At 40.2% G+C, this 27,464-nt stretch overlaps 2 protein-coding genes across 2 annotated transcripts in view; one reads left to right on the top strand and one right to left on the bottom strand.

Annotated features, from left to right (window-relative positions):
• The first annotated feature begins 5,757 nt into the window (after positions 1-5,757).
• Positions 5,758-8,684, top strand: LOC140356426 (transmembrane 6 superfamily member 2-like). Its single transcript, XM_072441330.1, has 10 exons — positions 5,758-5,974; positions 6,188-6,291; positions 6,366-6,463; positions 6,582-6,685; positions 6,763-6,845; positions 6,923-7,047; positions 7,125-7,226; positions 7,311-7,403; positions 7,940-8,059; positions 8,134-8,684. The coding sequence occupies exons 1-10, from the start codon at positions 5,883-5,885 to the stop codon at positions 8,341-8,343; spliced, it is 1,131 nt and encodes a 376-aa protein (XP_072297431.1). The 5' UTR covers positions 5,758-5,882; the 3' UTR covers positions 8,344-8,684.
• A 307-nt stretch (positions 8,685-8,991) lies between these two features.
• Positions 8,992-27,464, bottom strand: part of LOC140356425 (neurocan core protein-like) — a 44,428-nt gene continuing 25,955 nt past the window's right edge. Inside the window, exons 13-20 of the mRNA XM_072441329.1 lie at positions 16,338-16,460; positions 14,308-14,421; positions 12,906-12,957; positions 12,168-12,274; positions 11,720-11,802; positions 11,482-11,626; positions 10,515-10,697; positions 8,992-10,005 (exon numbers count right to left, since the gene is read on the bottom strand). Coding sequence (XP_072297430.1) covers positions 9,890-10,005; positions 10,515-10,697; positions 11,482-11,626; positions 11,720-11,802; positions 12,168-12,274; positions 12,906-12,957; positions 14,308-14,421; positions 16,338-16,460 — 923 coding nt within the window. The 3' untranslated portion in view covers positions 8,992-9,889. The remainder of the gene's footprint in view (positions 10,006-10,514; positions 10,698-11,481; positions 11,627-11,719; positions 11,803-12,167; positions 12,275-12,905; positions 12,958-14,307; positions 14,422-16,337; positions 16,461-27,464) is intronic.

The raw sequence follows: 27,464 nt of genomic DNA, 5'->3' as shown, positions 1-27,464 counted from the left end.
TTTAGTCAGTTAATTAAATCATGCTAATGAGTTTCTGTCAAACTAAGTAGATGATGAGATGAGATAGGCTAATTTTTTACTTTACAGGCCTTGATCAGTAGCCTATAATTCAGTGTTTTCATCCAGGGCCAAGGTCGACGTGAGCTCTTACCATGAACGGTTTCCTATTTTTAAGGTGAACATGTGTTGATTTCACGTTGGACATTGGAAAACGCCTCGGGATCAACGTGAAACAAAATATTAGTTGGCATTTTTACATTATTTTTACACAGGCGTAATACATGAGTAATTAGACTATAAAAAAAAAAATCATTAAACCATTTAGGGGTACACGGATTGTAAATCAAAGCTTAAAGGCTACTCGAGGTGAGTGTGAGAACAGCACAGTACAAAACCAGTAGAGGGCGCAATAGTGCTGCAGTCATTATATTGAATCTGTTTTGGAACCAGCTACTTTAAAGGCGAGATCTATTTTCGACACAAATTTTGGAAAAATAGCATTAAAACTTGATTTTTACTTCTCACTTTACTCAAGTGGAAGCCCTTTCCCCTCACATTTCGTCCATGGTTCAATTGGTTATGATCACACACAAAATAAAAATCATTGAGCGTTCTAAACTTTAAAGCAGACTTATTGGCTGGAGCCTACAAAATCTTTAGTCTTGGATTCTACCTGAAATAGACTTTATGGCCTGTGCCATGGCAGTACATACAAACCTCTTGAACGTGGTGAAGTGCCTGGACAAACACTAGATGTCCCCATAAAACAAATGATCCGCTTTCCACACAATTAGAAAGATGATAAGAAAGCTACAGAAGAGGGTAGAGCAGCCAACGATTGTATTCAAGTAAGAATAAAATTACTTCTAAATAATTTTACTCAAGTACTGGTCCAAGAAGTGACTCAAGTAAGAGCAATTGTAAGAGATTTTTTTTTTTTTAAATGTCAAAGAATGGACACAAACATTTGGACGACTGAATCATATCTGAAGGAGCGATGCAAGGGACACAACATGTTTAAATCCTTTAATACTGAAAACATAACGCTTTAATCACTGACATACTTACTCACAGTGGGAAAAGTAACCAAACGTTTACTCAAGTAAGAGTAAAAGTAGGTAATCCCCAAAACTATTCAAGTCCAGTTTTATTAAAACGTTACTCAAATGTAACTGCCTATTTAACTAATAGATAGATTATTTAAGTGTGTGTGTTTTTGTGTTGCAATTTCATATTTCCAATCACTCTAGGATGTCCTCTTCCCAAACACCACCCGAGGGGAACTTCTGCCTGAGCGTGCTTCTGCCACATCCGAGATGATCCAAATGGCTGGTGCTCTGATGAAATCTTTGTCTAATGATTTTTTCTCCTCAGCTCTGGCCATCGCCTCCAGCTCAGGTGATGTTTCTGGACACCAGTCTATCATAAACTTATCTTTAGCTTCACAGTAGTTGACTTCAATCTCCTCAGGCTGAGCCCCAAACAACCAATCTAGATGCATAAAAAGTGTAGTTGGCATTGGAAATGACTTGGAGGCTTGGTCATTAAACGCACTCACCTGCACAGTCATGAATGAGGTCTTTAATGAGGTGTCCAATGATGGCATAAAGTACAGCAAACACAACAAGCACAGCGATGAGCAGGTAAAGGACGTATGGGGGCATGTGGATGTCGTCTCGAGACGGGGGGACGTAGCTCTCAAAATAGACCGTCCCATCCTCTTCTTTGAAATGAACCTTCAAGTTGTTCACCGGTGTAGCAGGTGTTTCCGACATGTTTAAAACTCCTTTGTAAGTAGATCAGTTTAAGCCTTGAAACATTTGATGACATTTAGCAATATTGTTTATTAAGAGAAGTTTACGTACTCACAGGTTTAGCTGCCTGGGATGAGCCTTCTTTCACGAGATATAAACTAAAACAGCTCTTGACATTTTTTATTTTCCTCAGCGCTCCCCTAATGCTCTACCTGTGTGCTCATGCGGTCTACGCAGACGGAAACCAGATAAGCTGCTGCTGAGTGCATTTGCGGTCAGTCAAACCCTGTGAGCAACATCCTTTGATGACCAAGGCATACATATTATATATTAGGTGGTGTCTCAATTCAGGTATATTTATTGTCAACCATAAAAATGTGCCCCAAATATTTTGTTCTCCAATTTAACACAAGTCCAAATCTAGTTGGCAACCCATATTCTTCATATGTTATAAATAAAATAAAAAAAAACATATATGTTTCAACGGTTTTGTTCTGTATGGGTTGTTGGAAAAGATCAAGTTACTTTTGTTCTATTATTATTACCAGTATTGTTTACCCCTTATAATTCTAACTTGTTCCATTGGATGATATATTTATTAATCCAGGCCATTTATAATCAAGGTCAGTGTGAATAACATGAGCAGGTATTAGAGAAAGGTAAGATGGATTAAAGACAGCAGACAAGCTTCATTGGTGTTATCAATTTGTTTACTGGGGAAGATTAGGCCAACATTACAATGACAAATGGCAATTATATTCTTTTGGAAGACATCACTACAATTTGGATAGTTATCAAACATATAAACTGCATTGTAGAATACATTTAACACAAGTAACTACAGCCTTCAGCCTTATCATCTTTAAACAATCAGATAATGTTTGATTTTGGACATGCAAAGAAGTTATTTTTATTTGCATAATGACTGCATGAATACAAAGTAATACATTGTGATTTGTATTGACAGGCGGCTTTAGAGAGAGGTCACAAATGGAATCGATGGGACAGCAAATGACACACTGTGAGCGGAGGCTCGCTTGACTGGAGGGTACGAAGCCATGGCGCTTTTCAGGGGAAGACCAGGAGGAGGTGGATGCTGCAGATCACCATCTTCATAGCAAAAACCTGGGAGCGCTCCTGTCATTTCGTTCCCCATCCACAATGAGCTGATGTTGGTCATCTTACTGGACACACTCATGTGACGCTCCTCTTCTATGTGTCCCACTTCTAAATCGTCTTCCATGGGTTTTGGACCAAAGAGCCAGTCTGGGGAGCAGGTACAATAACATAAGGGTGTGTTTTCATGGCCATTGCATTGTATTGTGGTTCAAAATTCACCTCACTTCACTTATGGGATGAAAAAACATTGTAGGGAAATCAGACACAGGGTTTAGTGCATGGTCTATCATAGCCACGCAAATGGAAAAAAAGGACATTATCAACTTTTGGTTTGAAGGTTGGGAAAAGGTAAAAAGACAGCCAACACAGCCACTGTTGTTACCTGCCAGGTCATGCATCAAATCTTTTATGAGATGCCCCACAATGGCGTATGTGGCCACTATGACCAAGACCACTCCGACTATAATATAAAATACGTTGGGGGGCAGAGAAATGCTATCTCTTGCAGGGGGGATGTAATCCACAAAATAGGCATCGTCTCCGTGTTGTTTTGTCAATTGCAGAAGCTGCCGGTGGTCGAACAGGGCATTCTGGGACACATCCCGAGGGTCCATATTGAAGTTTTGTGGTTAGATGATACAATCCTTTATGAAACTGTGATTACTAATCATGGGGTAGAATCAGAGAGAAGGGGTGGAAGAAGATTTATTGTTTTATTTATTGTATTTTTTTTGGCATTATCAGAAGATAATATGAAATATATCTGTATATAACATTTGTAACTGTGCCAATGATGTTTTGATCTTTTGTTTCCTGTGAGTTGCTCAAGCAGAGTGAACAGGAATATAGGACAGACAGAATTAATAAGATTGAGTCTGTCACAAAGTAATATCAGCTTTCCATCTGTAGAGATTAGAGGTATGAGTGAAGTGAGGGGGACAATAATGCTGCAAAGAGGCTTAGGTCCTCTGTCGCCTTGCTTTACACTTCAAAATACATCTCATACACCTACACCTAGCCATGGTTACAAAGTGCTATCACATCCTATGAAGACCATATTAGAGTCATCACTGACATATGACCATTTTCACAGTTTAGGTCTTTAAACCATTTATTTACCTGCCATTGAAGGCCTGAAGAGGCTCGACAGTTATTTTTTCTGCATGATAAAAAACACACACATTATAGAAATAACCAGGTCTTGCACTTTGAATAATAACAAACAGAATACATACCATCTCTGTGCGACGGGCTGGTGTACAACTATCACTTGCTTCCAGAAGCTTCTTGGTTCTCTTTTTTGGATTCTGACACTTTAGTAATCCTATGAATCTCTGCAACAAGAAACTGCCATTCGATGAGAGTGAAGCAGATATTTGCAAAGAGAATAAGCCAGGAGACTGGATGCAGCCCGAAGTAGAAGACGTCAGGTGACATGTTGTGAGGACAGATGTAACGTGATGGAGAGAAGGTGAGTGAATGAGGCTTGTCCGTCTGTGTTTGCATGTTCTGAGTAATCCATGACAGGATTTGGGTGACACACACTGGACCAGTCACATCTCACAGAGTCAGCAAACAATAGGCCTGTGACCTGTGGTGCTAAGATACAACTTTAAAACAAGATGTTAACAGTTAGATAGATGGATAAAACTTTAAAACAAGATGTTAACAGTTAGATAGATGGATAAAACTTTAAAACAAGATGTTAACAGTTAGATAACTAACAGACATTATACCAAATCACCATTTATATATGACTAAATATATGACAAACCACATTGATTACATTAAAGTGGCATTACCTTATTTTGGGTTAACTCACTTCAGTAAAAAAAAAAGGCAATTACTCTTGGGCTAGCAGTCTTCCAATGCGACGCAAAACATTTAATGCAATCTAGTTCCACGCAGAAGAAAACCTAAAAGCATTTAGCTACGTTGAGACAGGCAGGTCCATAGAGTCTCTGCTAGGCGGCCGGAGTGACCACTTTCTTGGGTTTGTCCTCAGGCTCTGCTAGCCATTTGAAGTAGGCATCACCCAGGAGGAAGGTCCAGTAGAGGACAGTCAGAGAGGTATTCATAGTCATAATCCCAATTACTAAAGGGTGCAGCATCGCAACAGACTGAGGATGCAAAAAAAGAAAGAAAAGTGTGTCAACTCAAAAAAGCGGTGTGTCTATGTAGTTCTGTTAGCAATTGGAGCTCACGGGTGTTCTTCTATTGCTTTTCTCCCCACCCCTCACCGTGCGCTGCTTTCCACTGGTCACTAAGTTTCTGTGGCCGCAGAGCCATAATCCTCTTTATACCAGAAGATAAAGGTGGGATAAAGTTGCATTAGATGTTGTGTTGCATAATGCTCATACATATCGTGCTTATATGTGCCAAAAGTAAACATGGCAACATAGCAGATTAGTTACATATAGACTGAGGGTGTATGAGGAAAAACAGGGAAAAAGTTAAAGGAATATAATCTTATCATGGACTCGTTGCACAGTCAGAAATATAATCCTGAATTTAATCAAGATTGGCAAATGAAAGAAAGAATTAATCTTACAATGAAACAGCACAGATGGCTTAGCAAGAAAATGTTAGAACCACAGCAGCCCCTCAATTTCATCCAAATCGTCATCATCTATGAATATGTTTTGAATGCTTGAATAAAAATAAAATTATTGTTTTGCAAAATATTTATGTGTAAATCAGTTGTGAACCAGAAAGTATCAATAACGTATATATAAAGTCCAGTTGAAACAATCATACACATGAATTGTGTATTTATACTACACTCAGAATAGACACCTGTGGACCTCTCTCTTTAAAATCCTGTCATTGATTTGAACTTTGAGACGTGGCAGATAGTGGCCCGTTTCGTCATGGATCAAAGGCACACCTTGTGATTACAGGCTTTTCTGTCGGACTAGTCTTCAGTATGAGCCAGTTTGCTGTTTAGTTGGGAAGAAAAATAACTCAGAACATTCTAAATTAACGTCTTGACCACACAGCACTTCAAAGATGAGGCTGCCAGCTGAGTTGTGTGTCTTTCTGCTGTCTCTGCTGGCACCCGGGGTCTTGTTCATCATGAACAACGTCACAGCGCTACAAGAGTAAGTCTTCAATTCAATCATTTTCTTACCTGCACTGGCAAAGCTTTACGAAATCCATCTGGGCTTAGAAAAAGAAAATGAATCTGATTGGCCAGGAGGGTCTGGCTCAGCACAACCCCATTTAAACAGAGGGATTAGTGGGAGCCTAAAAACACGTTTGTATGCTAAAAGTTAGACAAGAACAATTTGACTGACTGTGATTTTGTTCCTCAGACCCTTTCCAATCTTGGGAATGGGGCTGGTTGTCCTGGGATCACTTCTGCTCATCCTCCTGCTTGTTGTGCAGCATAAGCCGACAGTGGACCCTTTGTTCTATGGTAGATCACAATAAGCAACACAATATGTCAAACAGTGGAGCTGTTTTTGTCAAAATATTTGTGTCTTTGAACAGTTTTCTCAGAGTTCGCTTTTACCTGCATGGTGGGCCTCACTAATGCTCTAGAGCAGGAAGGATACATCTCAGGCTTCATGGCTTTTTACTTAAAAATGGTGCAGTCATTTATCTTCTTATGAGTCTGTTTTAAAGCCAAATGCTTTGTATTTTTACTCTAGTATGTGTATTTAACTCTTGTCCTTTGTGTTTGTGTATATGTTTTATGGTTGACAGGGAGAACCTCACCTGAGTGCTGCTTATGCTATAATGATGTCTTACTGGGAAGGCCTTGTTCACTTTGTTCTCTTCATCACTATTATTCACCGCATGTTTAAAGGGTTAGTAGTCACCATAAACATTTCAACGAGCTGTTCTTGTATTAGAAATGTATACAGATATTCTTATTCCAAAACAGGAAATCTTACCACGGCCTGGCTCTTCTATGGGTGGGCTCGTCCATCGCCCATCAAGTTGTCCATATATTAGGAGTGGTCATTGGTGAGATATTGCTTTTTTTATACATGCACAAAATAATATTCAGGGATGTGTTTTCTAATTGTCCATCTTTTTTTTAGGCAAATATGGCTCTAACATCCGACCTGCGTTTTGGAGGAATACACCCTTCTTCCTGGTGCCTTTTTGGGCTGCCTCTGTGCTCTTTAGTCGACCCAGAAAGATGCCTATTGTAACTGCAGATAAGGTATAAATGTAAATTATACATTTGTAAAACCTACCTAGCTACAACACATATATTAAACCTTACTATTTTATTTCCAGATTGTTACGGAACAGAAAAAAAGTCTGCTGTTTCGGCCTGTGGACCTAATTCTGTCGCTTCTGTTAGTGGGAGCTATAGCCTTCACTGTTTTTAGGGGCGTTGTAAGTAGAAAACCACACAAACGCATCCTCCACAAGGCAAACAAAGCTTGAAACTAACATTTGATTCTTCCTTCTATATTGTAGGTGGTGCTGGACTGTCCTTTAGATGTCTGTTTTAACTACATTTATCAGTATGAGCCTTACCTCAAGGACCCAGTGGGCTTTCCTAAGGTGATGGTGAGTGTTGGTTTTTAAATATTATGTAACCGTATTTTCCGTACTAAAAGTCGCACCTTTTTTCATTGTTTTGGCTGGGGTGCGATACTTATACTTAGACTCCGGAGCAACTTATATGTGATATTATTTGTTATTTTCACACTTGCAACCGCACTTCATACTCCAGTGCAACTTATATATGTTTTTTTCCTTCTCTATTATGCATTTTTTGGCTGGTGCAACTTATAGTCCGGAAAATATGTGAGCTTTATGGTAAATGTAACACGTACAGTATATCTTGGTTTTGTTATTATTGTTATTATTACAAACAATATTAAACTTTGGATGTGCAAAATATAAAATAAATAATCTTAATTATTGTTTGGCTTGTATCCAGATAAACATTAGCCTTCTAAATGCTAAAGATCAATTTCATTTTATTGGAGTGAAAATAACATTGGTAAATATACGCAAGACTGATTATAAAGTATTTAGAAACCAGGGATTTTGGTGAATCTTTTTGGTCTGTCATTGGTAGTAACATTGTCCTGCTGTAGATGCTGATGTACCTGTTCTATGCCGTACCTTTGATGGTCATTCTTATGTATGGTTTGACCACGCCTGGCTGTGGCTGGATGCTGGACTGGACAATCTTCTTTGCTGGAGCCATGGCCCAGGTATCAAATGGCACATTTTAACTCATCCCATTGCTGTATGAAAAGTAAAACATCTTCCTCCTGCTCTCTCCCAGGCTCAGTGGTGTCATATCGGAGCATCTGTGCACTCCCGCACCCCCTTCACGTACCGCGTCCCAACAGACAAATGGTGGCCTGTTATTGCCCTGAATGTGCTGCTCGCTGCTGTGCCCTCTGTCCTGGCCTTGCGCTGCCTCATCAGCCCTGCTTATTTTATGAAACCTGTTCCCAAAGGACAAACCAGCTCTGACAAGAAGAAGAAGTAGACCACACAGCAGAAACAGAACTTTTCAATACTATGGCATTTTTGTGTGCACAGGGAAGCCACTTTTTCAACCAATGCACTCCCTGTATAAACTGTTGGACTATTGGACCCTGATAAAGACGGTTGATGAAGACGTGGGATCAGCAAGCTCTGCTCTCAGGTGAAACGTGCTGCTGATCCTGTCCCATTCACTCATAATACAACTTGTGCAAATAACTGTTCAGGATAGACTAATCTCCTCTACAGAGAGCACTCATGTTCCAAATGTTTTCTGATGACTTTATACCAGTGTCGTGGATTTTAAAGATGTTTTTGTAGCATTAAAACATGTTTTGTGTAGAAGTGATTTTGATTAGTTCACATTTTAAAGAGGCTTTCACCTACATAGCACTGCACTTGTTTATCAGTTGGGTGAAATCATCATAGCAGTCAATGGCCCAGTTAACTTAAAGAGATAAGAAATGAACCCTGGATCCGTGAGAGTCGTCACACCAATGTCATATCAGGCTTTCAGATGAGCTTGAGTTCGTCATAGTTGATATTGTAACCCACAGTGTGAAAGGAGGGCTCTTACACCAAACATTATTACTGTTAGTTGTTATTCTAAATATGAAACAAGTTTGTGTAGGTATCAATCAGTCAAGGAATGTTTATTTTTCACACTTTATTAAGAATGAAATACAACATCAGGACAAAAAGTCTTAAGAACACCAAAAGAGAGGATGATGGAGCAAATATCAAAGGGACAGAAACAAAAGAGTAACATTCTACCCATTGTGTAAAAGCCGTGCAAAGATCAAGGGGTTCTGCCATTCAATTGCAATCCAGTAGTTATCACAGCACAGTATCGCATAATCTGATCCAGACTATTATTATGAGATATCCGCAAGGATGGGAATCTATCTGATTGGACAAGGTCCATCTATGAGTAAGAGAGCAGCCAATGACAATCAACACAATAGTATTTATTTACAAGATAAGACTGAGAAGCAGTGAAACGGAATCATGACTTATTTGTAACTGTATATTGGACTGTTCATAAAAAAATGATGTTACATCTTGTAAAAAAGAGTGTACTAGCAAATTATTAGTAATAAATAGTACACAAAACATAGCAGTATTAGAAAAAGCATGTCAGTAATAGAAATGGTGCTCTATTGAAAAGCAACACTTAGAGGACACAGGAGAAAGCGTAGGGTTAGCAAGACTGACTGCTATTTGAAACAATTACATCTGTGCTTTGAAAACTAGAATGAAATATAAGCCAAAACTTTACCAAAAGTGACTCAGCAGTTCGCTCGTCTGCACACACACACACACACACTCTCTGGCAGTCCGTCTGTCGGGGGGATTAACCCTCAAATCTTAGGATCTTAATTGAAGTATGATTACGTTAGTGTTCATGTGGACCTTTGTTAGAACAGGCTAAAAACAAATCAGTGAATAAGAGTTTGTGAGGATGAGAAGCTTTAAATGAACTTTGAGCTGTGTAGGGGATGGTTGTTCAGAATGGGCTGTTGATAGCACCAGGCAGAGAAGTATTTGGTTCAGTAGTAGCTGTGTGCGTCGTCCCGGGCGCGGTGGCCCTCTCCATGTCTCCTGTGGCTGTGATGCTCATGATGCTGGTTGTGATGGTGGCGTCGGTAACGATGTGATCGACGAGCTGAGGCAAAGGAAGAAAGATGTAAATAATTAAAATGTTATCCTTTCTAGTACATTTATTTAGAGAATAAAACAGACAATCTGGTGTGGGAAATACCCAACTGCACATAAGTACTAAAGTACTAAAATTAACAATGTCAATATTCCTCCTGGTAAAGAAGAGCTTGAAAAACTGCCTGTGTATGTGTACAGATGGTCTGTTCTATTGTAGAGTGCCTAAGTCATTCAAAGTTCTTCACAGAACAATAAAATATGTATTAAAACCACAATACAGTCGTACAACGTATATGCTAATAATAATAATTATTATTATTATAAAATTTACTTTGTAAGAGATGAGTGCAGATAAAATCCATTCAGTCGAATGCACAGCTAAACAGAACCGTTGTGAGCCTGGATTTTAACATTGTCTCTCTCACAGGCTCATACTTTTCTAGTAATGCCACTTTTGGGATCATATGAGCTGAGCAAATGAACTTGGTTGAACCCAAATGAAAAAAAAAAACTCACACTTTGCGCAGATGATTTTGGGCCTTTCCCAGGTGCCATCTGCTCTGCAGCGGGCAGTGGGAATGTGGCGCTGGTAGAAGCCTTCAGCGCACTGGTAGCGCACCACTGCATGGATATCATAATGGGATTTTCTCCGGCCAACTAAGCTTGCATGCTCCACTGCAGGTGGAGTGCCGCACAAAACTAAAACACAATAGATTATACAGTTCAGTTCACAAAGATGTAGTTTGGAAATGTTTGACAATAAGCCTGTAGATGGCAGCATTGTACAAAATGTGAACGACCACCTTGTCTATTGCATCGTTACCAATTTATACAAAGTCAAAATTATCCAACGAAGACGGGTTCATCTATTTTACATTATGCACAATTAACTTTATTGAGCTTTTAACATAGGTACGATAGTCTTTTTCATCTTAATTAGTTTACTCAAAGTCGTTTTTTGACTGATTCCTTCATGTAATCCTACATTGTTCTCCAATTTAGGCTCAAGTGCTACGTAAATTCACCTACCCCCTATCCCTGCCCACTTCCTCGTACTTAAATGTAATTATTTGAAAAGTTTGGATGATAGGTGTGGGTTCTAAACTGTCAAGTGGCCACAAAAATAAAAACAACATCTTGTTACGGTGAATGTGACTATCAGTTCTGCCATTTTAAAAAGAAAATCAATGGGCCTGTTTCTATATAATGAAGCCATTTTAGATCAATATTGCAGTTTACAATGAACAAAACCTAGTTAGCACTACACTAAATATAATATAAAAGGTAAAAAGCACAATATATCTCAAAGGTTTGACTCAAAATAAGACTTAGCTAAAACATATTGTGATGGTTTCAGTTTGTTTAGGAGATGAACTAACTAGAATGTCCGTTTAGCTCACATTTCTGTAGCAGTGTTTGTCGACTATATTCAAGTCACAATTATCCATGCGCTTTATATATAGATAAGCTCTAGTTTTTATACCTGTGCCTTTTTTGCAGATGTAGGGCAGGTTATAGTTGCAGGGCACGTCGTTCCACTTGCCATCCTCATGGGCAATGGTCACCACACAGTCCTCCCCACCTGCAAAGAAGTTGTCTGGCTGGCTCTCCCTCCAATTCTCATACACCTGCACAGGAAATAGAAACAAGTAGAACTGTTAAAAAGGATCAAACAAGCTAATGCATACATTTAATTTAGAAAAAAATAAGCACATATTGACCAAATCATTAGTATCAGTCCACTGGAAATCCTCTTCAACAGTGCGATCGTTTAAACCAATCCAGGCATTGTCATGACCCAGACCTGCCAAAATGTGAAATTATTATACACAGAATTATGTCATTAAGATGAGTACAACATGCTGCAGAAATGTATATCATCTTCTTTTGATCAATATAAACCATTCATCAAGTCGTTATTGTTCAAGGTTGACTGGAGTTTTGTGTATAGAACAAATAGATGTAAACAGAACATAGAATTTCTAAATGTACATCCAATTAGCACTATTAAAGCATTTCAATTTGCTTCTCTAATATCTTTTAACACAAAAGCAACTGCAAATTTGACCAAAATAAATCTGTAACTGTATTTTACATATGAATAGTTGAAATGTCAACCACAGTTATGTTTGTGTATTTCTCTGCACATTTCTTTCTATTTGAACATACCATTGATGAACTCTTGCTCAGTGGCAGAAATGATGCTGGAGAGGTGGGCACTGTGCTCTCTGCAGTCCTTTTCTGCATCCTCCCATGTGTGCCTGTGTGTGAAGTACCTACGTAGAAAATACAAATTCATAATTGTGTAGTTTGCCATGTGTTGGACAAGTTACTCTCAAACTGTAATACATTCATACATTAAACTGTAATACATTCAAACACAAGCTATAGCGCTAAAAACAGAATATATTTGTATTACTATATTTGTATTACATTACAATAATACTGTTCCAAAAACAGAGTAACATGACGTTTTTGATTTTATTTTATGTATCTTGCTTTTATTCTTGTTCATTGTTGTATGTTGCACCTTAACAGCAAAACAAGTTCCTAGTCAGTGAAGTTTGTTCACTGACAATGGCAATAAACCTTTTTCTGAATTGTCTTTCAACTTTCACCTGCACTTAACTGGTACAAGCATTTGAAATATTTAGTGCCAAAACACTCAGATCAACAACGCCTCATGAAAATTACAGCCGAAATTAAAAAACTACAACAAACGAGTTGCTGAGGTAGAGCGTTTGCACTGGATGTGGGACAGGAAGTGCCCACGTAAAGAGCACAGTGAGGAGCAGGTTTGATGTCACGAGCCTCGCTCACAAAGTGCACAGGCCGCTTGGACAAGCGTTACCCCAACATTGGTCACAGATAACCATATATCTATATTATATATATATATATTTCTACCTGTAGCAGTGGCCATGGAACTTCCTCCAACCATGCTCACAACCTTCAGTGTCTGTAGGATGGATAGAGTTAGACAGAAAGTCTCAGGAGTACATATGTGGAAAATAGACATATTTTTTAAATATTAGATTTGACATCTCAACAGGTAAAATTGTTCTTAACTTTTCTTAGCAAACTGCCACTTGACTTATGTAAAACTATAAACTTTTTTACCACAAACTTCAATAAATGATATTGGTATTTTCTGAGTAAGAACAACACAAAGCGGCTCACAGTTGCAAAGTGGAGGAAAAATGCACCACAGACACAGATTCTGGATTGGATTTAGGTCTGGACTTTGACTGGGCCGTTCTAACACATGAATATGTTTTGTTTTAAACCATTCCATTGTAGCTCTGGCTTTATGTTCAGGCTCGCTGTCCTGCTGAAGTTGAACCTCTGCTCCAGTCTCACGTCTACTGCAGACGCCAACAGGTTTTCTTCCAGGATTGCCCTGTATTTGCCTCCATCCATCTTCTCATCCACTCAGCAGCTTCCCTGTCCCTGCTGAAGAAAACCCGCCCCACAACTTGATGCTGCCCCACCATGTTTGACAGTGGGAATGGTGTGTTCAGAGTCATGGGCCGTGTTTAGTTTTCTGCCATACAGCGTTTTGCTTTTAGTTCAATGTTTGCTGTGTCCCTCACATGGCTTCTGGCAAACTGCAAACAGGACTTCTTATGGCTGTTTTTCAACAAAGGCTTTGTTCTTTCATCACATGTGGCCTCTATTTAATCACTAGGCCAACATTAAATCTTTCAGCAATCCTCAGGCAACTTCTGACAGCAATTGGTTGCATTCAGGGAAAAGAGGTTGAATACATTTGCACTATAGAGTTTTTTGTGTGTGTTTTTATAAGGAAAACATGTCTATTTTTTCTTCCACTTCACAATTGTGTCCCATTTTGTGTTGCTCGTTTACAATTTATTCAAGATTGTGGTTGTGACAAAATGTGAAACAGTTCCAGGGGTACAAATACTTTTGTACTGTACCACTGTATCACATATACATGATTTTGTTGACATATAAGATATAAGACATAAGAGATAGACAAAAACATACAATTTATTAAAATTGGTGTGAATATTCAAATTTCAGGTAAACTGTGAATAAATCTGACATAAATCTGTTTGATTACATGAAATAATAAAACATATTTTGTTGCAGATTGCACAATGATCAATCAATTAAACAACAATTAAGTTGTGTCTCCCCTCAAAGCTTCTAACTCCTGCACAATGGAAACAGGACAAAACAGTGCAGTTCTGGGGCAGGTCTGGTGCATTTCACAAACAAGCATCCATGGTCACCCTTTTGCCACTTACTGTAGATAATAATAGCTCATAATAGCATTTTATTTTACCCTTTTCGCACGTGTCTCCTCCATAACTGGGTAGACAGAGGCAGAGGAACGAATCAACCTTGTCGACGCAAGTGCCTCCATTTTCACAAGGCTCGGACTGGCAGTCGTCAACATCTGTGTGCGAGAGGAGAGGAGCGGTAAGGACTGTGCGCCTGCCAATCTCATGACAAAATGAAAAACGAGAAGGTGTGGGTGTTTGCTGCCGTTCAAACTGGAGCACAGGAACCTTAGCTGTGGTGAACGTGGGTTACGATGTATTATCTATTATACACTCTTCATCCATTTATCTACAGTATTTTCTATTATTCTATTTAATCACATAGTAGTTGTGCTGCTGAAATTGTAAGAAATAATAATACAGCAATATAAATAAGCTTGTAGTAAAGATTATTGTATTTGATAATAACTGTGTCTGTGTGTTAATGTATGTCACTTTAATTGCAGAAGTGCTAATTAGTACAGCAATTTAAGTACAATTTACACAATATTTTTATCCTCAATCAATAATAAGTATACATTTTATAAAACATTGAATCTGGCCAAAACCCTATTCTCTCATGTGCTCTCAAGAGCAGAGTGAAAACATAACTCCTGCAGCTCACCAACTTGTCTGGGAAAATAAGATGAAAAATCAATAACGTATAATTTTATTGACATGAGGATGATGTGTGTTCGTCGTTTCTTTGCTCTTTGGATTTTGCAGAGCCAGAATAAGGGTTTTACCTCAGGTCTGTAGAAATCTATTAGCGCTCACAGTCGAAGTGCTCCAAGAAAGCCACTTAAAAGTTTCAACATCGCCTTTGAGTCTCTTCAGATCTGGACGTTTATGAGCAAAAAGAGGAGAGTGGAAAGGTCACTAGCATCGATGTCTAATATGCGACGGGCCGTTCAAACAGACGTAACCTTTTAGTGTTCCAAAGTTTGACACGTTCAGAGCCCACACTGTCATAGCGGTCTGTTTCATTTAAATACCAGTTTGTTCCAGAATCAGAAGTTCGGATGAGGAACTAAATATAGCCGCCATTCTATCCTCAAAAACACCACTTTTTGATCAAAGCGTCTGTTTAATGTGACACATAGAGGCTGTTTGGTGGGATTAAAAATAGATGGGAAGGCTGAAAATGTGGTTCCTTTATACCATGTTGCTGACACGGAATAAAATGGCTCCGAAAATTCTAAATATAAAAATTAAGTATTGAGTTAGAAATACAAATTGAACAATGTTTTAGTTATAAAAAATCACTCAATTAATTAAAACTTTTACCCATACCTATAATGGATCCAAACTGTTTTTCTTTGGTCACTTATTTATTTACATCACATCCAAACGTGGATAATGGAAAATGTAATGGAAAATGTAAGTGGTATTGTAAATCTATCATCTCTCTGAAACCCATGGATACCAACAACGAACAAACCAAACCTGCAAACACATGCACCTGTTCAAATTTAAATACAAAATATTGCAAATCCATGGATGACCTTGCAGTTCTCACATTTCCATCTAATCTATAGTTAATAACCCGTACCACAAAGTTCCTCTTAGAACAAAGCCAGTCTTTGTTGCTTGATTAAAAAACAGTCTGATCTCGTTGTGTGTTTCATGAATTATGCAGAGTGTAAGTTGCCCCTTCGAGAGATAATACTGCAAATTCTGCAAATCCATAAACAGCCTTCAAGCAAAGTGACCCACATGAAGTTAGTAGCTGTCAGTCGTACACTGTCCATCCATATCACACAGCTTAAGCAAGTGTGAAAATTATTATTAATATGAAGCTAATACTGAGCTATGGGGTTCATGCATCTGTTTCAGGTTGTTATACAGCTGGTGGTGAGTGAGAAGAACTTAGGTTAGTTTTGTTTGTCTCTCTTTAAAAGAAGTAAAGACCTTTTGGACAAATGACAATCATTCACTGTGAGGAACAGCTTGACCTACAACCTTCCAGTATGGAGTCTGAAAAAACCTGGTATGGAAAGGCAAAAGCAAGGAGCTGATTGTATCGTGTGGGATGTGTGGATGGATCACTCACCAATCTCGCAGTTTTCTCCTGTGAAGCCTTGTGGGCAGTAGCAGCTGTAGCCGGTCCCTTGAGGAAGGCACTTTCCTCCGTGTAGACAGGGGTTTGTCACACAGGGCTCCACCTCAGCACCGACTGACACAAGGGGAGAGGGATTTGGGAAAGCAACACAGGGTACAGAGTTGTTACAAATGTGTTCTGATCTGTTGTAAAATCTTTACGCAAATTTGATTTGGTTTGTCAAATCATTTCCATAGTTCACAAATGACACGCGTAATATTTCAAGTATATTTATAATATATTTATATTTAAAAACATTGTATAAAATGTATTCAAATAGGTTGCGTGTTTTATATGATTTGGTCTTGATTTCTGATGAATTTAGGCTTTGGTTTAGGTGAATAACGGTTTATAGGTTATGAAATACTGCAGGCAATATTTTAGGTCTTATTTCAATACAATAAAACCATTTTTGTTGCTAGATCACTACTACGACACCCTTTAGAAGGATAGACACCAATTTCATTGCTATTCAACGCAAATGTCACCGTCATTTTCCACCTCAGTTGCAATAGCCCTCAGCAGCATTTACAGAACACGTACGTATCCATTTCTCTCGGTTTTCTTTTGGACGGATCAGAAGCCACAGAGACCCAACCTTGCATCCACTCACCGCCTGCGTTGTCATGGCTACCGTATAGAAAAGTGGGCCTTGGCTGATTGGGCCGAGCGTAGTGGGCAGTGTGAGAACTTCAGACATTAGGCGTCCTTGATAGAAATGAACTATTCAGCCCCTAAATGAGTGCGTGTGTGGTCCCCGCTCCACAAATAGCCATTTCCATATCAATTGAAACATCACCATGTGTTTCGCCCCTCTGCCGCTCATTATGGCGAGTTAAGGTTGTTCTGAAAAGCAGCACTGGTTTGGTTTGGACTGTGGCGCTCAGCTGTGGGTGTCTTTGTTCTCTGACACCAAGGAGCATTTACAAAGAGGAGGCGGCTGGAAAGGGGCGCAGCAGGTTGGTGTGTTTCTGTTTACATGCTACAATGGGCAAAAATCAATACACTGCTATGATTAGCCTCAAGGCAAATTCGGTCCAATAACTAACCGCGAGCATACGTCTGAATTATCACTATGGGGGTCGCTGTATCGAACAGCAATGAAAATTAAAGCCGCAAGCGGCATCCAACGGCCCTCGCGGGCCGCCGGCCTTCCGACTCTGCGCTTTCGACTTGATAAAGATGGCGCCCTTATTGTGTTGAATTAAAAAAGAACTTGACAGACGGCGACACATTGGACATGGCCAATCCAGTGCAAATGAACACAAGTGTCAGTCAAATTTGCTGCTCCGCCGCACAGAGACCGTAGCACTTGGAATAAAAATATGGATAACTTTTGATGCCCCGCTTGTGTAGATGATATTCCCAAAAGTTAAGCTTGATCGAGCTATTGCCCACGGAGGAGTTTGTTAAAGTGTGAAGCATAAATGTGAACATTTTAGAGATTTCGCTGTTTTCCCATTTGTGACATCTATTTGCGGGTCCGCCACACAAAGACTGTACCACTTAGAATATAAATATGAATAATTTTTGATGCCCCGCTTGTGGAGATGATTTTCCCCAAATATGAGTTTGATCGGACAATCGCCCTAGGAGGAGTTTGTTAAAGTGTGAAGCATAAAAATGTGGTGATTTGAGCGATTTTGCGATTTTCCCATAAGGATAACATGGGATGTTTCTGTCATCGCTACGGCTACGCTTTACCAAATATGACTGTGGCTCCCATACTTTTAATTTGGGGATGGCAAATGAGAATTGTGTGCAAAATGTCATGTCATTTGGAAAAACTCTTGTTTATAGGCCACTCTGAAGGCCAAATAATCCAAATTCTGCGAAAAGTTTGCGGCTCAGCCACACAGAGACCGTACCACTTAAAATCAAAATATGGATAACTTTTGATGCCCCGTTTGTGTAGATGATTTTCCCCAAATATGAGTTTGATCGGCCAATCGCCCTAGGAGGAGTTTGTTAAAGTGTGAAGCGTAAAAAAGTGGTGATTTGAGCAATTTTGCGATTTTCCCATAAGGATAACATGGGATGTTTCTGTCATCGCTACGGTTACGCCGTACAAAATATGACTTTGGCTCTCATACTTGTATGATCAGGATGGCAAATTAGAATTTAGTGCAAAATGTCATGTCATTTGGAAAAACTATTGTTTATAGGCCACTCTGAAGGCCAAATAGTCAGAATTCAGGGAAACGTTTGCGGCTCCGTCGCACAGAGACCGTAAAAGTTATCCTTAAAATTTGGATAAATTTAGATGCCCCACTTGTCTAGAGGACGTACACCGATTTTGAGGTTGGTGGGCAAAACGCACTAGGAGGACTTCGTTAAAGTGTAAAACATAAAAATGTGGTAATTTGAGAGATTTTGTGGTTTTCCCATAGGGATAACATGGGAGGTTTCTGTCATCGCTACGACTACGCCGTAAAAATTTAGGCATTTTTGTGATTGGCTTTTGTGTTCGGGACGGCAAAATAGAATTTTGGGTAAAGTTTAGACAATTTTGGTAAAACAAATTTTTGACCTTCAATGTTAATTTAAAGGTCACTCTGTAGGGGGCGCTATCGCGGCCATTTCAATTTTGTCAGCCTAAACTGGTCCAAACTAGAAAGTTGAACAACTGATTCGAATTTGGTCCTAATCGGACTGGTTTTGATCAAATGGGAGCAATTTCTAGATCTGCAATATTCCAAAATAAGTTGTCCAACTTTGCGGCCGCGCCGCACACAGACCGTAAAGGGTATCTCAAAAAATTGGATAACTTTAGATGCCCCACTTGTCCAGAGGACGTAGCCGATTTTGAAGTCGGTGGGCAAAACGCCCTAGGAGGAGTTCGTCAAAGTTTGACGTGAACAAAATGGCTAACACAGCTTGTTTTCATTTTCAAAGGAAGATGGCGGGCATAGGGTAAGTCTGGGGGCGTGGCCACAGTAATATTTTTTTTTTGTCCTCACAAGAGGAATGCGTGTCCCGAATTTGGTAGCTCTACGACAACGTTGACCTCGGGGCGTCTCCCATAGGCGCAATGTATTTTGACTTTTGTTGGTGGCGCTGTCGCGCCATTTTTTAACGAAAAAAAAAATGGCCCAGAAAAAACAAAATTTTTCGCCGATTCTGAATTTTGGGCAAAGTTTGGTGAGTTTTTGAGCATGTTCAGAGGGTCAAATTAGAGTTCAAAGCGCTGAAGAAGAACAAGAAAAATAAAAATAAATATAGCCGCAAGCGGCAATGATCGGCCCTCGCCACGCCGCCGCCACACCGCCGCCACGCCGCAAGAGGAGGGGGCGCTAACGCGCCCCAATTGTCCTTTTATTACGCCTACTGCTGAATCTGTGACGCTGTCACATCTTCTCCCCTTTGTTTTACCATCAAAAAGCTATTTTATTTTGAATTCTTGGCAAAATGTGCAGCTTTGCCGCACAGACACCGTGACTCTTTGAATGAAAATGTGGATAACTTTTGATGGTCCTGAAGATGAGTCTCACCAAATTTCAGGTTAATAGGGCTGACGCCCTGGGAGGAGTTTGTGAAAGTCTAAAGTGTAAACATGTTCTGGCGATTTCCCCATTGGAATAACATGAAAGGTTTCGGTCATCGTTACGGCAACGCCATAACAATTATGACATGGGTCTCATTGACTTTTCTGATGGGGATGCTAAAATTGAGTTGTGTGTCAAATTTCATATAATTTCGCAAAACTAAACAATTAACCTCCATATAAAATCTGTAGGGGGCGCTGTGGCGCCAAATGAATTTATTTCACTTCAAGTAGGTTTAGGGAAAAGAGTTTAACAACTGATTCTAATTTGACGCAATTCGGACTTTATCTGCGCAAACGGCAGAAATTTAAAATATGGGAGATTTCTGAAATTCTAGCTACAGTTTGCGGCTTCGCCGCACAGAGACCGTGAGAGGTATCAATGTAATTTGGATAACTTTTGATGTCCCACTCCTCAGTAGCATTTTCACCAAATTTCAGCTTTTTAGGGCCAACGCCCTGGGAGGAGTTCGTAAAAGTACGACGTTTGGAAAAACTCCGAAGTCATGTTTAGCCATTTTTGAAGCAATATGGCCGACATTTGGTTGGGCGGACGGCGTTGCCGTAGTAATATTTTTTACTTCTCTTGTCACCATCTACCTCTGCGCCAAATTTCCTGATTCTACGATCAGATTTTTTTTGGGTCATTTCCCATCTCTCAATGCATTTTTGGTACATTTGGGCGCGCTGACGCGCCAATTTTTTTTATTTTAGAAAAGGGAAATAGCCAGAATGTAGAGAGGCACGATTTTTAGAGGTGTGAACATTTTTGTGACTTTTCGTCAATGTTCACTGGATGAAAAATAGGGGGGTTGGTCCAGAGAAGAAGAAGAAGAAGAAGAAGAAGAAGAAGAAGAAGAAGAAGAAGAAGAAGAAAGAATTAAAGCCGCAAGCGGCATCCAACGGCCCTCGCGGGCCGCCGGCCTTCCGACTCTGCGCTTTCGACTTGATAAAGATGGCGCCCTTATTATGTGTTGAATTAAAAAAGAACTTGACAGACGGGGACACATTGGACATGGCCAATCCAGTGCAAATGAACACAAGTGTCAGTCATATTTGCTGCGCCGCCGCACAGAGACCGTAGCACTTGGAATAAAAATATGGATAACTTTTGATGCCCCGCTTGTGTAGATGATATTTCCCAAAGTAAAGCTTGATCGGGCTATTGCCCACGGAGGAGTTTGTTAAAGTGTGAAGCATAAATTTGAACATTTCAAAGATTTGGTGTTTTCCCATTTGTGACAGTATATTTGCAGCTCCACAGCACAGAGACCTTACTACTTAAAATCAAAATATGACAAACTTTTGATGCCCCGCTTGTGTAGATGATTTTCCCCAAATATGAGCTTGATCGGGCAATCGCACTAGGAGGAGTTCGTTAAAGTGTGAAGCGTGAAAATGTGGTCATTTTAGAGATTTCGCTGTTTTCCCATTTCTGACATATATTTGCGGGTCCGCCACACAGAGACCGTAGCACTTAGAATCAAAATATGGATACGTTTTGATGCCCCGCTTGTGTAGATGATATTCTCCAAATATGAACTTGATCGGACAATCGCCCTAGGAGGAGTTCGTTAAAGTGTGAAGCGTAAAAATGTGGTGATTTGAGCGATTCTACGATTTTCCCATAAGGATAACATGGGATGTTTCTGTCATCGCTACGGTTACGCCGTACAAAATATGACTTTGGCTCTCATACTTTTATGATCAGGATGGCAAATTAGAATTTTGTTCAAAATATCATGTCATTTGGAAAAACTCTATTGTTTATAGGCCACTCTGAAGGCCAAATAGTCAGAATTCTGGGAAACGTTTGCGGCTCCGTCGCACAGAGACCGTAAAAGCTATCCTTAAAATTTGGATAACTTTAGATGCCCCACTTGTCTAGAGGACGTACACCGATTTTGAGGTCGGTGGGCAAAACGCACTAGAAGGAGTTCGTTAAAGTGTGAAACAGAAAAATGTGGATATTCGAGAGATTTAGCGGTTTTCCCATAGGGATAACATGGGAGGTTTATGTCATCGCTACGACTACGCCGTAAAAATTAAGGCATTTGTCTGATTGGCTTTTTTGATCGGGACGCCAAAATAGAATTTTGGGTAAAGTTTAGAAAATTTTGGTAAAACAAATTTTTGACCTTCAATGTTAATTTAAAGGTCACTCTGTAGGGGGCGCTATCGCGCCCATTTCAATTTTGTCATCATAAACTGGTCCAAACTAGAAAGTTGAACAACTGATTCAAATTTGGTCCTAATCGGACTTGTTTTGATCAAATGGGAACAATTTTTAGATCTGCAATATCCCAAAATAAGTTGTCCAACTTTGCGGCTGCGCCGCACACAGACCGTAAAAGGTATCTCAAAAAATTGGATAACTTTAGATGCCCCACTTGTCCAGAGGACGTCCGCCGATTTTGAAGTCGGTGGGCAAAACGCCCTAGGAGGAGTTCGTCAAAGTTTGACGTGAACAAAATGGCTAACACAGCGTGTTTTCATTTTCAAAGGAAGATGGCGGCCATAGGGTAAGTCTGGGTGCGTGGCCACAATAATATTTGTTTTTTGTCCTCACAAGAGGAATGCGTGTTCCGAATTTCGTAGCTTTACGACAAAGTTGACCTCGGGGCGTCTCCCATAGGCGCAATGTATTTTGACTTTTGTCGGTGGCGCTGTCGCGCCATTTTTTTAGGAAAAAAAAATGGCCCAGAAAAAACAAAATTTTTCGCCGATTCTGAATTTTGGGCAAAGTTTGGTGAGTTTTTGAGCATGTTCAGGGGGTCAAATTAGAGTTCAAAGCGATGAAGAACAAGAAAAATTAAAGCCGCAAGCGGCATCCAACGGCCCTCGCGGGCCGCCGGCCTTCCGACTCTGCTCTCTGCATTTTACAGAGTTGGCGCTAACGCAATTGTCTAAGAACTAAGACAGCGACACATTGGACATGTACAATGCTGTGCTTAACCAGTGCAAATGAACACAAATGTCGGTCAAATGTGCAGCTCCAGCGCATAGAGACCGTGACACTTGGAATAAAAATATGGATAACTTTTGATGCCCCGCTTGTGTAGATGAGTCTCCCCAAATATGAACTCGATCGGACAATCGCCCTAGGAGGAGTTTGTTAAAGTGTGAAGTGTAAAAATGTGGTCATTTTAGAGATTTTGCGGTTTCCCCATAGGGATAACATGGGATGTTTCTGTCATCGCTATGGCTACGCTGTACAAAATATGACTTTGGCTCCCATACTTTTATTTTGGGGATGGCAAATGAGAATTGTGTGCAAAATGTCATGTCATTTGGAAAAACTCTTGTTTATAGGCCACTCTGAAGGCCAAATAGTCCAAATTCTGCGGAAAGTTTGGGGCTCAGCTGCACAGAGACCGTAAATGATATCCATAAAATTTGAATAAATTTAGATGCCCCACTTGTCTAGAGGAGATACACCGATTTTGAGATCGGTGGGCCAAACGCACTAGGAGGAGTTTGTTAAAGTGTGAAGCGTAAAAATGTGGTGATTTGAGCGATTCTACGATTTTCCCATAAGGATAACATGGGATGTTTCTGTCATCGCTACGGTTACGCCGTACAAAATATGACTTTGGCTCTCATACTTGTATGATCAGGATGGCAAATTAGAATTTTGTTCAAAATATCATGTCATTTGGAAAAACTCTATTGTTTATAGGCCACTCTGAAGGCCAAATAGTCAGAATTCAGGGAAACGTTTGCGGCTCCGTCGCACAGAGACCGTAAAAGCTATCCTTAAAATTTGGATAACTTTAGATGCCCCACTTGTCTAGAGGACGTACACCGATTTTGAGGTCGGTGGGCAAAACGCACTAGGAGGACTTCGTTAAAGTGTGAAACAGAAAAATGTGGATATTCAAGAGATTTAGCGGTTGTCCCATAGGGATAACATGGGAGGTTTATGTCATCGCTACGACTACGCCGTAAAAATTAAGGCATTTGTCTGATTGGCTTTTTTGATCGGGACGCCAAAATAGAATTTTGGGTAAAGTTTAGAAAATTTTGGTAAAACTAATTTTTGACCTTCAATGTTAATTTAAAGGTCACTCTGTAGGGGGCGCTATCGCGCCCATTTAAATTTTGTCACCATAAACTGGTCCAAACTAGAAAGTTGAACAACTGATTCAAATTTGGTCCTAATCGGACTTGTTTTGATCAAATGGGAACAATTTTTAGATCTGCAATATTCCAAAATAAGTTGTCCAACTTTGCGGCTGCGCCGCACACAGACCGTAAAAGGTATCTCAAAAAATTGAATAACTTTAGATGCCCCACTTGTCCAGAGGACGTCCGCCGATTTTGAAGTCGGTGGGCAAAACGCCCTAGGAGGAGTTCGTCAAAGTTTGACGCGAACAAAATGGCTAACACAGCGTGTTTTCATTTTCAAAGGAAGATGGCGGCCATAGGGTAAGTCTGGGGGCGTGGCCACAATGATTTTTTTTGTTTGTCCTCACGAGAGGAATGCGTGTCCCGAATTTCGTAGCTTTACGCCAAAGTTGACCTCGGGGCGTCTCCCATAGGCGCAATGTATTTTGACTTTTGTCGGTGGCGCTGTCGCGCCATTTTTTAACGAAAAAAAAAATGGCCCAGAAAAAATAAAATTTTTCCCCGATTCTGAATTTTGGGCAAAGTTTGGTGACTTTTTGAGCATGTTCAGGGGGGCAAATTAGAGATCAAAGCGATGAAGAACAAGAAAAATTAAAGCCGCAAGCGGCATCCAACGGCCCTCACGGGCCGCCGGCCTTCCGACTCTGCTCTCTGCATTTTACAGAGATGGCGCTAACGCAATTATCTAAGAACTAAGACAGCGACACATTGGACATGTGGACAACCAGTGCAAATGAACACAAATGTCGGTCAAATATGCAGCTCCAGCGCACAGAGACCGTGACACTTGGAATAAAAATATGGATAACTTTTGATGCTCCGCTTGTGTAGATTATTTTTCCCAAATATGAGCTTGATCGAGCTATTGCCCACAGAGGAGTTCATTAAAGTGTGAAGCATAAATGTGAACATTTCAAGGATTTGGCGTTTTTCCCATTTGTGACAGTATATTTGCAGCTCCACGGCACAGAGACCGTAGCACTTAAAATCAAAATATGGATAACTTTTGATGCCCCATTTGTGTAGATGATTTCCCCAAATATGAGCTTGATCGGGCAATCGGCCTAGGAGGAGTTGGTGAAAGTGTGAAGCGTGAAAATGTGGTCATTTTAGAGATTTCGCTGTTTTCCCATTTCTGACATATATTTGCGGGTCCGCCACACAGAGACCGTAGCACTTAGAATCAAAATATGGATAAGTTTTGATGCCCCGCTTGTGTAGATGATTTTCCCCAAATATGAGCTTGATCGGACAATCGCCCTAGGAGGAGTTTGTTAAAGTGTGAAGTGTAAAAATGTGGTGATTTGAGCGATTCTACGATTTTCCCATAAGGATAACATGGGATGTTTCTGTCAACGCTACGGTTACGCCGTACAAAATATGACTTTGGCTCTCATACTTGTATGATCAGGATGGCAAATTAGAATTTAGTGCAAAATGTCATGTCATTTGGAAAAACTCTATTGTTTATAGGCCACTCTGAAGGCCAAATAGTCAGAATTCTGGGAAACGTTTGCGGCTCCGTCGCACAGAGACCGTAAAAGTTATCCTTAAAATTTGGATAACTTTAGATGCCCCACTTGTCTAGAGGACGTACACCGATTTTGAGGTTGGTGGGCAAAACGCACTAGGAGGAGTTCGTTGAAGTGTAAAACATAAAAATGTGGTAATTTGAGAGATTTGGTGGTTTTCCCATAGGGATAACATGGGAGGTTTCTGTCATCGCTACGACTACGCCGTAAAAATTTAGGCATTTTTGTGATTGGCTTTTGTGATCGGGACGGCAAAATAGAATTTTGGGTAAAGTTTAGACAATTTTGGTAAAACTAATTTTTGACCTTCAATGTTAATTTAAAGGTCACTCTGTAGGGGGCGCTATCGCGGCCATTTCAATTTTGTCAGCCTAAACTGGTCCAAACTAGAAAGTTTAACAACTGATTCAAATTTGGTCCTAATCGGACTGGTTTTGATCAAATGGGAGCAATTTTTAGATCTGCAATATTCCAAAATAAGTTGTCCAACTTTGCGGCTGCGCCGCACACAGACCGTTAAAGGTATCTCAAAAAATTGAATAACTTTAGATGCCCCACTTGTCCAGAGGACGTCCGCCGATTTTGAAGTCGGTGGGCAAAACGCCCTAGGAGGAGTTCGTCAAAGTTTGACGTGAACAAAATGACTAACACAGCGTATTTTCATTTTCAAAGGAAGATGGCGGCCATAGGGTAAGTCTGGGGGCGTGGCCACAATGATTTTTTTTGTTCGTCCTCACGAGAGGAATGCGTGTCCCGGATTTCGTAGCTTTACGCCAAAGTTGACCTCGGGGCGTCTCCCATAGGCGCAATGTATTTTGACTTTTGTCGGTGGCGCTGTCGCGCCATTTTTTTACGAAAAAAAAAATGGCCCAGAAAAAATAAAATTTTTCGCCGATTCTGAATTTTGGGCAAAGTTTGGTGAGTTTTTGAGCATGTTCAGGGGGTCAAATTAGAGATCAAAGCGATGAAGAACAAGAAAAATTAAAGCCGCAAGCGGCATCCAACGGCCCTCGCGGGCCGCCGGCCTTCCGACTCTGCGCTTTCGACTTGATAAAGATGGCGCCCTTATTGTGTGTTGAATTAAAAAAGAACTTGACAGACGGGGACACATTGGACATGGCCAATCCAGTGCAAATCAACACAAGTGTCAGTCAAATTTGCTGCGCCGCCGCACAGAGACCTTAGCACTTGGAATAAAAATATGGATAACTTTTGATGCCGCGCTTGTGTAGATGATATTTCCCAAAGTAAAGCTTGATCGAGCTATTGCCCACGGAGGAGTTTGTTAAAGTGTGAAGCGTAAATGTGAACATTTCAAGGATTTGGCGTTTTTCCCATTTGTGACAGTATATTTGCAGCTCCACAGCACAGAGACCGTACCACTTAAAATCAAAATATGACTAACTTTTGATGCCCCGTTTGTGTAGATGATTTTCCCCAAATATGAGCTTGATCGGGCAATCGCCCTAGGAGGAGTTCGTTAAAGTGTGAAGCGTAAAAATGTGGTCATTTTAGAGATTTCGCTGTTTTCCCATTTCTGACATATATTTGCGGGTCCGCCACACAGAGACCGTAGCACTTAGAATCAAAATATGGATAAGTTTTGATGCCCCGCTTGTGTAGATGATATTCTCCAAATATGAACTTGATCGGACAATCGCCCTAGGAGGAGTTCATTAAAGTGTGAAGCGTAAAAATGTGGTGATTTGAGCGATTCTACAATTTTCCCATAAGGATAACATGGGATGTTTCTGTCATCGCTACGGTTACGCCGTACAAAATATGACTTTGGCTCTCATACTTTTATGATCAGGATGGCAAATTAGAATTTTGTTCAAAATATCATGTCATTTGGAAAAACTCTATTGTTTATAG

Source organism: Eucyclogobius newberryi, unplaced genomic scaffold, assembly GCF_026437365.1.
Source record: "Eucyclogobius newberryi isolate DKJ021-1_F unplaced genomic scaffold, fEucNew1.0.hap1 SCAF_12, whole genome shotgun sequence".
NCBI classification, from domain to species: domain Eukaryota; kingdom Metazoa; phylum Chordata; class Actinopteri; order Gobiiformes; family Gobiidae; genus Eucyclogobius; species Eucyclogobius newberryi.
Note: the sequence above shows the minus strand (reverse complement) of the source record. Positions and strands in the feature narration are given on the sequence as shown.